Below are 14,885 nucleotides of genomic sequence, written 5' to 3' on the forward strand. Positions count from 1 at the left end.
AGTTACATACCGTTTCATATTTTGTCTTTTCTTATATGAGTTTATCAAACCAGTCGAAAGACAAAATAAAAAATAAAAAAAAAGTTACCAGGAAGAGACATAAGGAGTAAAAAAAAACCCAAAACAAATATAGAACATAACATATACACGATTATATAAGTATATATGTCCTTCCAATTATCCAATCTTAATCTAATCTAAACGTTCCAATATATATCCCCCCAGGATTCTTACATAATATCCCATTCTATAACTACCATACATCATACAGGCCGGTACCAAAGGGTTAACTACCGTACAGGCAGGTGCCAAGGGGTTAAACTTTGAGCTTTTCATCCAAGGTTGAATATAACCAAGCTCTCTGAATAACACATTCCAACGAGATAAGCTTTTTAATTGTCTGGTTAGCTTGGCCATTTTAATCAGTTCAAAGCTCTGTAAAAAGTTCAATCTTCTTCTTTGTCGGCAGCTTGCCCCGATGTTTTCTTAACGATGTCCTCTGCATACTTTAAAGCTTTTCCGGGCTCTGCAAACGAGCGTTCAACGCCGTTATAAGATACCTTCATTTTTCCGGGAAAGTAAATTCCATATCTTACTCCCGGGACATCCCTCAAAGTGTGTCTTGCCGGTGAAAACAATCTCATTTTCTGGACTACCTCAGGAGAGGTATGTCGTACGTTGATCGAACATTTATGCACCTGTAGTAAATGATTATCCCAGGTCTCTTTTGAGATTTTTATAGCTAATTCTTGTTCCCAATCTCTTCTAATTCCATCTGTTGTGGGTATTTCTATGTTTAAAATGATATTATATAGGTACGATATTAAATTAGCTGATTCCGCCTTGGTCTTCATTGCTTCATCCAATAAGTCGGAAGGCATATTACGATAGTCTTTTGTGTGTTTTTTCAGATAATCACGAATTTGAAGATATTTAAAATATTGGTTATTTTTCAAATTATATTTCAGTTGTAGTTGTTGAAATGATAGTAATTTCCCCAATTCATACAGATCTTCGAGCGTTTTGATTCCCATTCTTTCCCATTGTATAAATGATTTGTCAATGATTGATGGTTTAAACGATGGATTATTGACTATTGGTATTAAAAGAGATAGGTTTCTTAGTTATAAATTCTGTTTTATTTGTTTCCATGTTCTAATTGTGTTATGTATAATTGGATTTTTATTATAATTTTTATTATTCAAATTTATTGGTGAGAGGATAGTCGCTCCTATATTACTCTGCCATATCTTGAACTGCTGCACAAGGTGAAGCTGTGCCTTCCAGTCCCAGTGCCTTCTTCCAGCTGTGCTGAAGGTATATCGACGTGGACCAACATTGGGACTTCGTGAACTGGAGTGGAACGAATAGATGGTGATGTTCCAATGTACCTGATGTTGTAGTCCCAGTGAGTAGAGGGGAAGGCAGTCCAAGCTGTGGGAATCATAATGTCAGTATTAACAAATGCCCAGGTTTAAATGTACATGGCCTCAATAAGTCATGCGAGCAGAATTAGGCCATTTGGCCCATCGAGCCTACTCCACCATTCTATCATGACAGATCTATCTTTCCCTCCTAACCCCATTCTCCTGCCTTTTCCCTATAACCCCTGACACCACTATGAATCAAGAATGTTTTAATATCTACCTTAAAACTACCCAATGACTTGGCCTCCAGTGCCTAAACTTTATTGTCAATTCAAATTCTCTCGCTAAAGAAATTCCTCCACATCTTCTTACTAAAGTCCTTTCATTCTGAGGTTACGCCCTCTGGTTCTAAACTCTTTCACTGGTGGAAACATCCTCTCCACATTCACTCCATCCAGGCCTTTCGCTATTCAATACATTTCAATGAGGTCCCCCCTTGTCCTTCTAAACTCCAGCGAGTACAGGCCTTTTGCCGACAAATGCTCATCATATGTTAACCCACTCATTCCTGGGATCATTTTCGAAAACCTCCTCTGGACCCTCTCCAATGCCAACACATCCTTCCTCAGATATGGGGCCCAAAACTGCTCACAATGCTCCAAGTCAAAGAGCAGCCGCGGTGGCACAGCGGTAGAGTTGCTGCCTTACAGTGTTTGCAGCGCCGGAGACACGGGTTCGATCCCGACTACGGGGGCTGCTGTTTGGACGGAGTTTGTACGTTCTCCTCGTGCATTTTCTTCCTCCCACACTCCAAAGACGTACAGGTATGTAGGTTAATTTAGTAAGTATGCAGATGATACTAAGATAGGTGGGGTTGTGGGTAATGAAGTAGAGTTTCAAAGTCTACAGAGAGATTTATGCCAGTTGGAAGAGTGGGCTGAAAGATGGCAGATGGAGTTTAATGCTCATAAGTGTGAGGTGCTACATCTTAGCAGGACAAATCAAAATAGGACGTACATGGTAAATGGTAGGGAATTGAAGAATGTAGGTGAACAGAGGGATCTGGGAATAACTGTGCACAGTTCCCTGAAAGTGGAATCTCATGTAGATAGGGTGGTAAAGAAAGCTTTTGGTGTGCTGGCCTTTATAAATCAGAGCATTGAGTATAGAAGTTGGGATGTAATGTTAAAATTGTACAAGGCATTGGTGAGGCCAATTCTGGAGTATGGTGTACAATTTTGGTCGCCTAATTATAGGAATGATGTCAACAAAATAGAGAGAGTACAGAGGAGATTTACTAGAATGTTGCCTGGGTTTCAGCAACTAAGTTACAGAGAAAGGTTGAACAAGTTAGGGCTTTATTCTTTGGAGCGCAGAGGGTTAAGGGGGGACTTGATAGAGGTTTTTTAAAAATGATGAGAGGGATAGACAGAGTTGACGTGGAAAAGCTTTTCCCACTGAGAGTAGGGAAGATTCAAACAAGGGGACATGACATGAGAATTAAGGGACTGAAGTTTAGGGGTAACATGAGGGGGAACTTCTTTACTCAGAGAGTGGTAGCTGTGTGGAATGAGCTTCCAGTGAAGGTGGTGGAGGCAGGTTCGTTTTTATCATTTAAAAATAAATTGGATAGTTATATGGATGGGAAGGGAATGGAGGGTTATGGTCTGAGCGCAGGTATATGGGCCATGTAAACAAAAGGCCTTTGATGTGATGCATTCTGTGGAAACCTTTTCCTTTACCTCTGACCATGACTAATGTCTGTGGAATGTGCTAAGGGGACAAAAAAACCCTATTTAAGGCAATGTAATTCTGTTGTTCAGAGAAGTGGACCAAGGACAGTCGAGTGTCTACATTGGTCACTTAGCTGGAATTCTCGCTCCCTTCCATCGGCCGATGTTAAGTAAAGTTTTGAACTGGTCTACCAAACAGTTTGTGTGGTGTCTGTTTATTAAGAAGCGAACCTGGTTTAGTAGTTATAAAAGTAACTTTTTCACTTGGTCCATATCCCTCCAAACCTGTTCTATCCATCTACCTGTCCTACTGTTTCTTAAACGATGGGATCGTCCCAGCCTCAACCACCTCCTGCGGCAGCTTGTTCCATACACCTACCACCCTTTGTGTGAAAAAGTTTATTAAATCTTAAATCTTTTCCCCTTCACCTTGAACCTATGTCCTCTGTTCCTCGATTCCCCTACTCTGAGCAAAAGACTCTGTGCATCTACCTGATCTATTCCTCTTATACACCTCCATAAGATAACCCCTTATCCTCCTGCGCTCCATGGAATAGAGGCCCAGCCTACTCAACCTCTCCCTATAGCTCACACACTCTAGTCCTGGCAACATCCTCGTAAATCTTTTCTGAACCCTTTCAAGCTTGACAATATTTTTCCTATAACATGGTACCCAGAACTGAACACAATATTCAAAATGCGGACTTATGCAACTACAACATGACCAACTTCAATACTCAATCCTTTGACTGATAAAGGCCAAAGAGCCAAATGCCTTTTTGACCACATTATCTACCTGTGACTCAACCTTCAAGTAACGAGTGCAGAATTCGGAGCCTCTCATCTTGGAAGACAGATGGAAAACAGTGTAGCAAAGTGTACAGCAGGGCTGGAAACCAGAGAATGAATACTCACCAAGTACCAACAGAGAGATAAACACGAGAACCACTGTGATCACTACGATAATGGTCAGGTACAATCCATCCTGAGATCTGGGATTGGGTTCATGATCTACAACAAAATAAATCACCTTTGGTTACATCTTGTAAATTTAAATGTCCATGATGCAGAGAAGACTTCCCTGCAGCTATGTGATGGATGTTTATGTAAAATGTAATTATGTTGTGTCTGGGGTCTATTTGTGTGTAATGTATGGCTGCAGAAACGGCATTTCGTTTGGACCTCCAGGGGTCCAAATGACAATTAAATTGACTCTGACTCTGACTTCGTATGTATCATGTTTTTCATTCAATTCAGTGATATTTAATAGTCACATATCTAGGTACAATGAAGTTCTTTGATTTTGGTCTACAATCTGTAATTATACAGCAGACTTCCCCTGGGCAATGCACAAAGAGTGGCCACATTTCTGGCGCAGACAAAGTTTCACCATGAGGTGAGACCACACCTGGAGTATTGCGTACAGTTTTGGTCTCCAAATCCGAGGAAGGACATTATTGCCATAGAGGGAGTGCAGAGACAGTACACCAGACTGATTCCTGGGATGTCAGGACTGTCTTATGAAGAAAGACTGGATAGACTTGGTTTATACTCTCTAGAATTTAGGAGATTGAGAGGGGATCTTATAGAAACTTACAAAATTCTTAAGGGGTTGGGCAGGCTAGATGCAGGAAGATTGTTCCCGATGTTAGGGAAGTCCAGGACAAGGGGTCACAGCTTAAGGATAAGGGGGAAATCCTTTAAAACCGAGATGAGAAGAACTTTTTTCACACAGAGAGTGGTGAATCTCTGGAACTCTCTGCCACAGAGGGTAGTTGAGGCCAGTTCATTGGCTATATTTAAGAGGGAGTTAGATGTGGCCCTTGTGGCTAAGGGGATCAGGGGGTATGGAGAGAAGGCAGGTACGGGATACTGAGTTGGATGATCAGCCATGATCATATTGAATGGCGGTGCAGGCTCGAAGGGCCGAATGGCCTACTCCTGCACCTAATTTCTATGTTTCTATGTTTCAGAAGTTCTCAGTGCAGTCTTATCTACTCGCAGCGGTGAACCACGGCTATTGTTGCAGGTGCATGGAGCACAATGCATGGTAGCACAGCGGTAGAGTTGCTGCTCACAGAGCTTGCAGCGATGGAGACCCGGGTTTGATCCTGACTACGGGTGCTGTCTGTATGGAGTTTGTACGTTCTCCCCGTGACCTGCTGGGTCTGAGCTATAGGGAGAGGGTGAGGCTGGGACTCTATTCTTTGGAGAGCAAGAGGATGAGGGGTGATCTTATAGAGGTGTATAAAATCATGAGAGGAATTGAGTCTCCTGCCCAGAATAAGTGAATCGAGGACCAGAAGACACAGGTTGAAGGTGAAGGGGAAAAGATTTAAGAGGAATCTGAGTGGTAACTTTTTCACACAAAGGGTGGTGGGTGTATGGAACAAGCTGCCAGAGGAGGTAGTTGAGGCAGGGACTATCCCAACATTTAAGAGACAGTTGGACAGGTACATGATAGGACAAGTTTGGAGGGATATGGACCAAACGTAGGCAGGTGGGACGAGTGTAGCTGGGACAGGTGGCCAAGTTGGGCCGAAGAGCCTGTTTCCACACTGTATCTCTCGATGACACTAATAATAAGATAGTCATCCATTTCAATTAGAATTCAGGGAAATATTATATGTCTGGAGAGTACTTGGGAGTGTAGAGTGACATACGCTGATAAGGACAGATAACAAGTGTGGAGAAGGGCTCTTAACCATCTAACCATATAACAATTACAGCACGGAAACAGGCCATCCCGACCCTTCTAGTCCGTGCCGAACACATAATCTCCCCTAGTCCCATATACCTGCGCTCAGACCATAACCCTCCATTCCCTTCCCATCCATATAACTATCCAATTTATTTTTAAATGATAAAAACGAACCTGCCTCCACCACCTTCACTGGAAGCTCATTCCACACAGCTACCACTCTCCGAGTAAAGAAGTTCCCCCTCATGTTACCCCTAAACTTCAGTCCCTTAATTCTCATGTCATGTCCCCTTGTTTGAATCTTCCCTACTCTCAGTGGGAAAAGCTTTTCCACGTCAACTCTGTCTATCCCTCTCATCATTTTAAAAACCTCTATCAAGTCCCCCCTTAACCTTCTGCGCTCCAAAGAATAAAGCCCTAACTTGTTCAACCTTTCTCTGTAACTTAGTTGCTGAAACCCAGGCAACATTCTAGTAAATCTCCTCTGTACTCTACAGTACTCTTGTGTAGAATAAACATCAACATGGGACAAATGGCCATCATCTGGGCAATAGACCTTCACAACTTGGGTTGCATGATAGCGCAGTGGTTGAGTTGCTGCCTTACAGTGCTAGAGACCCCGGGTTCGTTCAGGACTACGGGTCCTTGTCAGCATGGAGTTTGTCCGTTCTCCCCGTGACCAGCGTGGGTTTTCTCCGACACTCCAAAAACGTGGAGGTTTGTAGGTTAATGGACTTTGGTATAATTGTAAATTGTCCCTCGTGTGTAGGATAGTGTTAGTGTGTGGGGATCCCTGGTCGGTGCAGACTCAGTGGACAGAAGCCCATGTTTCCGTGTTGAATCTCTGCAACTGGAAGTTAAACACACTAGGGAGAACGGAATGATATCTTATGCTGATAAAGTCAAATAACAATAGTGAGGAGGGGTTCTTTAGTTTTATTTAGTTTAGTTTAGATATACTACGCAGAAACAGGCTCTTCAACCATCGAGTATGCACCGACCATCGATCCCTGCACATTAACACTATCCTACACTAGAGATTTATTTTTTAACTTTGATACCAATCCAATCAAACTACAAACATGTACATCTAGAGTGTGGGAAGAAATCCTTGCAGGTCACGGGGAGAATGTACAAACTCCTTACAGATGATTAAGGAACACCTTTCCCCTGACTCTCAGTCTGAAGAAGTGTCTCGACCTGAATCCTTTTCTTCAGAGATGCTGTCTGATCCGCTGAGTTACTCCAGCTTTTTGTGTTTAAAAAGTGAGGGAGAGAGAAAACGGGGAATTACAGACCAGTTAGTCTAACATCGGTAGTGGGGAAAATTCTGGAGTCAGTTATTAAAGATGGGATAGCAGCACATTTGGAAAGTGGTGAATTCATTGGACAAAGTCAGCATGGATTTATTCAGATTCAGATTCAGATTCAATTTTAATTGTCATTGTCAGTGTACAGTACAGAGACAACGAAATGCATTTATGAAAGGGAAATCATGTCTGACGAATCTTATAGAATTTTTCGAGGATGTAACTAGGAGAGTGGATAAGGGAGAACCAGTGAATGTGTTATATCTGGACTTTCAGAAGACTTTCGACTAGGTCCCACTTAAGAGATTATGCAAACTTAAAGCACACTGTATTGGGGTTCAGTATTGATGTGGATAGAGAACTGGCTGGCAAACAGGAAGCAGAGTAGGAGTAAACGGGTCCTTTTCAGAATGGCAGGCAGTGACTAGTGGGGTACCGCAAGGCTCAGTGCTGGGCCCCCAGCTATTTACAATATATATTAATGATCTGGATGAGGGAATTGAAGGCAACATCTCCAGGTTTGCAGATGACACGAAGCTGGGGGGCAGTGTTAGCTGTTAGGAGGATGCTAGGAGGCTGCAAGGTGACTTAGATAGGTTGGGTGAGTGGGCAAATGCATGGCAGATGCAGTATAATGTGGATAAATGTGAGGTTATCCACTTTGGTAGCAAAAACAGGAAAGTAGACTATTATCTGAATGGTGGCCGAGTAGGAAAAGGGGAGATGCAACGAGACCTGAGTGTCATGGTACACCAGTCATTGAAAGTAGGCATGCAGGTGCAGCAGGCAGTGAAGAAAGCAAATGGTATGTTAGCATTCATAGCAAAAGGATTAGAGTATAAGAGTAGGGAGGTTCTACTGCAGTTGTACAGGGTCTTGGTGTGACCACACCTGGAGTATTGCGTACAGTTTTGGTCTCCTAATCTGAGGAAAGACATTCTTGCCATAGAGGGAGCACAGAGAAGGTTTACCGGACTGATTCCTGGCATGGCAAGGCTTTCATATGAAGAAACACTGGATAGACTCAGCTTGTACACGCTAGAATTTAGAAGATTGAGGGGGGATCTTATAGAAACTTACAAAATTCTTAAGAGGTTGGACAGGCTAGATGCAGGAAGATTATTTCCGATGTTGTGGAAGTCCAGAACTAGGGGTCACAGTTTAAGGAATAAGAGGGAAGTCTTTTAGGACCGAGATGAGAAAATCATTTTTTACAGAGAGAGTGGTGAATCTGTGGAATTCTCTGCCACAGAAGGTAGTTGAGGCCAGTTCATTGGCTATATTTAAGAGGGAGTTCGATGTGGCCCTTGTGGCTAAAGGGATCAGGGGGTATGGAGAGAAGGCAGGGATGGGATACCGAGTTGGATGATCAGCCATGATCATATCAAATGGCAGTGCATGCTCAAAGGGCCGAATGGCCTACTCCTGCACCTATTTTCTATGTTTCTATCTTGTATTACTAGACAAAGTGGGACCCGTTGGGTCCCAGCATCACACAGGAGGGCTGGTCACCAACGCAATATTCCACCCCTGCACCAATTCCAATATTGCACGCCAGATGGAGGGGGGGGGGGGCTTTCAATTGCGCTAGTATGGGTGTTGTGGGTCGAAGGTCCATTTTGTAAACACAAACCTTTTAAAAAGGCGAGGTAAACAATTGGGCTGCAGCCACCCGACAACCAAAATTCATTTTGTGAACACAAAGATTTTAAAAAGGTGAAGCAAACAATTGGGCTGCAGCCACTTTAGAGCCGCATCGAGGGGACTCACCGTGGAGTAGATGTGCGTTCAGTGTTATTCGCATCTCAGTAAGCCATGACCCTCTCACTTCCTTGGTCTGTCAGAGACTGAGTGAGGCACTACACTTCCGGGTTTTATAGTCCCTCCCCCTGCCACCAGCAGAGAGAATGGGGAATTTTTTAGAAACGTTAATATCTCTCTGATTTTTCATCGATGGGAAAGATCCTCCGGAACCCGGAAGGCGGAGGTGGCCAAAAATGACGGCCGTAGGTGGCGGCATTCTGTCGGAAATCGCAGCACAGCGGACCAAAAGCGGCCAAGATCAGAGTTTTAGTAATATAGATTTAATATGGTCCGTAGCCAGGATTGAACCTGGGTCTCTGACGCCGTGCGAGCTGTGAGGCAGCAACTCTACCGCTGCTTCTTGTGCAGCTTCAACAATGTGGGTCAAATGGACATTTGCCAAAACCGTGACAGACTTACCCTCGATGGCCAGCTGGTAGGTGATGTTGGTTCGACTGACTTGGTTTTCCACGCTACACGTGTAATTGCCAGAGTCTGATTTCTCTGCGTTCCAAATGATAAACGTTACATTCCCATCAGACAGGGACTGCCATGGACTCACTGGGAGGACAACTCCTTCTCTGCTCCACAGAATGGAAGTCGCTCTCCCTCTCTGCACCGTCCAGTTCAGCACAGCCATGTGGTTCTCAGGGTTGTATTCACAGGAGATGGATGGTGTGGAGAGAGGATCTGGAGAACAACAGAGTCAATGAGCCAAGAACCTTTTTTAGACCTCAAGTATACAAAAGTAATTCCAGATTTATGAAAGGGATCAACAACAGTCGCTGCCTCAAAATGACAGCCGGCATCATCAGAGACCCACAACACCCAAACCACGTTCCTTTGCCTTCTGAGGAGGTAGAGGTTTACTAGAATGTTGCCTGGGTTTCAGCAACTAAGTTACAGAGAAAGGTTGAACAAGTTAGGGCTTTATTCTTTGGAGCGCAGAAGGTTAAGGGGGGACGATAGAGGTTTTTTAAAATGATGAGAGGGATAGACAGAGTTGACGTGGAAAAGCTTTTCCCACTGAGAGTAGGGAAGATTCAAACAAGGGGACATGACATGAGAATTAAGGGACTGAAGTTTAGGGGTAACATGAGGGGGAACTTCTTTACTCAGAGAGTGGTAGCTGTGTGGAATGAGCTTCCAGTGAAGGTGGTGGAGGCAGGTTCGTTTTTATCATTTAAAAATAAATTGGATAGTTATATGGATGGGAAGGGAATGGAGGGTTATGGTCTGAGCGCAGGTATATGGGACTAGGGGAGATTATGTGTTCGGCACGGACTAGAAGGGTCGAGATGGCCTGTTTCCATGCTGTAATTGTTATATGGTTATATGGTTATATGTATCTGTACACTGTGGATGGCTGGATTGTAATCATATTTTGTCTTCCCGCTAACTGGTTAGCACGCAACAAAAGCTTTTCACTGTACCTCAGTACACGTTACAATAAACTAAACGGATCTGAACTGGATGCTGAGTTGGTGTGAGAAAAGATGGCAAAATTGAGAGTGGAAATGCGTGGTGGTGAGAAAGCAAGGCTTACCCACAGATATTTGGGATCAAGCACAAATATTTATTACATTTTGTTTTTCTGTCACATGCAACATTGCTTCAGATCAGGAAGGGCAGTACGGTGCGTAGCGGTAGAGCTACTGCCTTACAGTGCCAGAGACCCGGGTTTGATCTTGACTATGGGTGCTAGTTCTCCCCGGGACCTGCACCTTCTCCCCGTGGGTTTTCTCAGAGATCTTTGGTTTCTTCTCACACACAAGATATGGACAGGTTTGTAGTTGATTTGTTTTGGCGTAAATCTAAAATTGTCCCCAGTGTGTGCAGGGTAGTGTTAATGGAATCACTGGCCGATGCGGTCTCGGTGCCAAAGTGCCTGTTTCTATGAACCAAACTCAACTTACAATAATTGAGCTTCAAGGCAATTAATACAGGAAAAAAAAAATCATGCTTGGAAAATGTCGACTCAGCACACTGTCACCATTTCATTCAAATAATTACAAACCCTCTGGTTACTTACCAATGACTTCAAGAGTTAGAAATCTGGTCCTCGGTTGGTCTAAGTCCACCGTCATTTTATAGCGGCCACTGTCTGCTTTACCAACATCTTTTAATTGAAAGGATCCATCTGAACTGTTAACTTGAATTCGATTCTTGTAGTTTTCATATATGATGATATTTCCTTCTTGCATGTCCAGAACGTGTTGATTCTGGTTGGAAACCGAGAGGTCCCAGTGGACATTTTTAAATTCCTTATCAGTTCCGGGGAATGGAATAGAGGAGCCTGTGGCAGCCAGCATCCTGTCACTTGTCCACTGAGCTGTAAAACAATGAATTAATTCAAACAGTATCACACCTGAGATATGTAGGAAGGAACTGTAGATGCTGGTTTAAACCGAAGATTGACACAAAAAGCTGGAGTAACTCAGCGAGTGAGACAGCATCTCTGGAGAAAAGGAATAGGTGACATTTCGGGACAAGACCCTTCTTCAGACTCCTGAAGATTCCAGAGTCTGAAGCAGGGTCTCGACCCGAAACATCACCTATTCCTTTCCCCAGTGATGCAGTCTGAGCCCTTGAGTTACCCCAGGGTTTTGTGCCGCATCTGAGATAGATGAACACATCACACACATGGATGTACAGTGTTTACCTTAGCTACCACACAGTACTAACAGTAGAGAAAGTGTATAGTATGCTTCCACATTGGTTGGTGCATTGAGTATAAGAGTCATGAAGTCAGCTTGCAACTTTATAAAACCATTGTCAGTCCACATTTGGAGTATTTAATACAGTTCTAGTCGCACCTTGCACAGGAAGATTATGGAGGTTTTCGAGGGAGTGCAGAAGAGATTTACCACAATGGTGACTGGATTAGAGAGTATTAGCTATCAGACAATATTGGACAAACTTAGATTATTTTCTTTGGCGCATTAGAAGCTGATTGAAGTATCTTAAATAGTGGGAGGCATTGATAGGGCAGACAGTCAGAACCTTTTTTTCCCCAGGTGGAAATGTCAAAGACTAGAGGACTTAACTTTAAGGTGAGGGGGGGCAAAGTTTAAAAGAGATGTGTGGGGCATGGTTTTTGACAACATCCTCTCCCTCAGAGTTAACAAGGCAAAAGAGCTAGTTATTGATAAATGTGAGGTTATGCATTTTGGTGGCAAAAACAGGAAAGCAGACTATTATCTAAATGGTGGCCAACTAGGAAAAGGGGAGATGCAGCGAGACCTGGGTGTCATGGTACACCAGTCATTGAAAGTAGGCATGCAGGTGCAGCAGGCAGTGAAGAAAGCGAATGGTATGTTAGCTTTCATAGCAAAAGGATTTGAGTATAGGAGCAGGGAGGTTCTACTGCAGTTGTACAGGGTCTTGGTGAGACCACACCTGGAGTATTGCGTACAGTTTTGGTCTCCAAATCTGAGGAAGGACATTATTGCCATAGAGGGAGTGCAGAGAAGGTTCACCAGACTGATTCCTGGGATATCAGGACTGTCTTATGAAGAAAGACTGGATAGACTTGGTTTATACTCTCTAGAATTTAGGAGATTGAGAGGGGATCTTATAGAAACTTACAAAATTCTTAAGGGTAGATGCAGGAAGATTGCTCCCGATGTTGGGGAAGTCCAGGACAAGGGGTCACAGCTTAAGGATAAGGGGGAAATCCTTTAAAACTGAGATGAGAAGAACTTTTTTCACACAGAGAGTGGTGAATCTCTGGAACTCTCTGCCACAGAGAGTAGTCGAGGCCAGTTCATTGGCTATATTTAAGAGGGAGTTAGATGTGGCCCTTGTGGCTAAGGGGATCAGAGGGTATGGAGAGAAGGCAAGTACGGGATATTGAGTTGGATGATCAGCCATGATCATATTGAATGGCAGTGCAGGCTCGAAGGGCCGAATGGCCTACTCCTGCACCTAATTTCTATGTTTCTATGTTTGACTTCAGGAAGAACATGCCCAATCAGCATCAATGGTGCTGAAGTGGAAATGGTTGAAACTTCATCTTCCTGGGTGTAAAGGCCAGCATGGTGGCACAGTGGTGGATTTGCTGCCTTATAGCGCCAGAGACCTGGGTATGATCCTGACTATGGCTGCTATCCGTACGGTGCTTGTACATTCTCCCCGTAGGGGGTTTTCTCATGATCTTCAGTTTCCCCTCACACTGCAAAGGCTCACAGGTTTGTAGGTTAATTAGCTGGGTATAAATGTAAATTGTCCCTAGTTTGTGCTGGAAAGTGTTAATGCACGGGGATTGCTGGTCTGCGTGGACTCGGTGTGCCGAAGGGCCTGTTTCCGTCCTATATCTCTAAACTAAACTAAACTAAATATCACCAACAATTGTTCCTGTTGGGACAACAAAGGACAAGTCCAGTCTATCTCCAATAACTCTTATCATCGTCTACAGATGCACAGTAGAAAGCATACTACCAGGTAGTAAAGTCAATTTTTTTCTCTGGTTTTTCGCAGCTGAGGGAATACCTGATAGAAGTTTGTAATTTAGAATTATATTTCTACGAATGCATTCCCCCGCCCCCCAACTTGAACAGTCTTGAGCCAGATTGCAGTCACCGCCTACTTAGAGACTCAGAAGTAATTTTACCTGAAACTCTGTTGCTGAGAAGGAGGATAGAGTAGCCGAAGATCATCATTATGTAGAGGAGCTGGTGCTGTCAGCTTATTCAAATAACGGAATAGGGTCACAAAGGTAGCCTGGTAACTTCATCTGAGAACTGAGAGAAGGAAACGGAGCAATATATCATACATTGCACACATTATAATTAATATTTAGATGAGAGGAACTCAGAGGGTCGGGCATATTAGGTATGTTGCAAAGCTTACCTGAAGCATCGCTGAAAATCTGTCCCAGCCCGTGTGCGTGATTTTGGCGCTGTTTGGAGGGGGGGGGGGGGGGGGGGGGGGGGGGGGGGGGGGGGTGGGGGGGGGGGGGGGGGGGGGGGGGGGGGGGGGGGGGGGGGGGTTTAAAACGCGATTTCCCTAGGCTGTTCAAATCGAGGTTTTTCAGCCTAGCCTTTCAGCCATTATTAACGAAAATTCCACTGGAAGATTCCGTAGAGCTATTTTTAGTTTATGGGCTTTCTTTACTTGTTATAGTAGGTTAAAAATTAACCTCTAAACCCCCGACCGCCGACAACGGGTCGGATCTCATACAGGGAACAACAGAAGGTAGGCTGTTTATTTTTACGTTAAAAAAGGGCTTCTTAAGATCCTTTTATACAAAGTTTAATGTTGCGAGTAGCTAATTTGGGCCCCATTATATCCCGCAGTATTTTTCTGGGCATTTGAAGGCACAAATCTAGCGCAATGTGAACATTCTAAACCAGCGCGTTCACAGGATCCCACTAGAAAGCCGATTTAAATTGACTTTAATTTACAGCAATTGAACACTAAATTCCTTCCATTTGACCTATAAATTAATGTAAATGAGATTTAAAAATCATGTTTTATTGTGAATTATTTATGAATATTATTTAGACACTTAGGCTATTTAAAAATGTTAATCATTTATTAAGAAATTGATAGATGTTTAGATCTAGTAACTTAAGTTTGAAATTAGCTACAATTGGGTAACCAACTAATTATATGCTTTAATTTCAGGTTATCCAAGTAAGATTATTTTATATTTGTTTCTGAATGCTTCAATTTATGATAACTGAAAATTTCATTCAGTTCTCTTAATTTTAAAGAAAGTTATGGGCTTTTGACTGTCCACGATCACAGCTTTTTTGTTATGTCCATAGAAAATCAATAGGGAACAAGATGCTAATATGTATGAAAATGGCCATAACTTTTTAAATACTTGAGATATGAAATGAATTATGTGTCAAATTAAACTTCTTTTTATGCTTTATCTGATGGGATAAATTGCAGACTTGATTTTTAAAATCTCAAAATTTTGTAACATTGCTAGGCATATGTGGAGGGAATGGGGTGATGGTGT

The 14,885-nt window shown here is 43.1% G+C and overlaps 1 protein-coding gene across 3 annotated transcripts in view; it reads right to left on the reverse strand.

The window, feature by feature from the left end:
* Nucleotides 1–1,093: 1,093 nt before the first annotated feature.
* LOC129715296 (junctional adhesion molecule A-like) overlaps nt 1,094–14,885 on the reverse strand; it is a 38,240-nt gene continuing 24,448 nt past the window's right edge. For 2 of the 3 annotated variants that reach the window (XM_055665156.1, XM_055665157.1), the window contains exons 2-6: nt 13,527–13,656; nt 10,947–11,246; nt 9,335–9,604; nt 4,016–4,111; nt 1,094–1,434 (exon numbers count right to left, since the gene is read on the reverse strand). In XM_055665156.1, coding sequence (XP_055521131.1) covers nt 1,232–1,434; nt 4,016–4,111; nt 9,335–9,604; nt 10,947–11,246; nt 13,527–13,575 — 918 coding nt within the window. In that variant the 5' untranslated portion in view covers nt 13,576–13,656 and the 3' untranslated portion in view covers nt 1,094–1,231. The remainder of the gene's footprint in view (nt 1,435–4,015; nt 4,112–9,334; nt 9,605–10,946; nt 11,247–13,526; nt 13,657–14,885) is intronic. The other variant, XM_055665155.1, reaches the window with a different exon arrangement.

Source organism: Leucoraja erinacea, unplaced genomic scaffold (assembly GCF_028641065.1).
Source record: "Leucoraja erinacea ecotype New England unplaced genomic scaffold, Leri_hhj_1 Leri_1100S, whole genome shotgun sequence".
NCBI lineage: Eukaryota > Metazoa > Chordata > Chondrichthyes > Rajiformes > Rajidae > Leucoraja > Leucoraja erinaceus.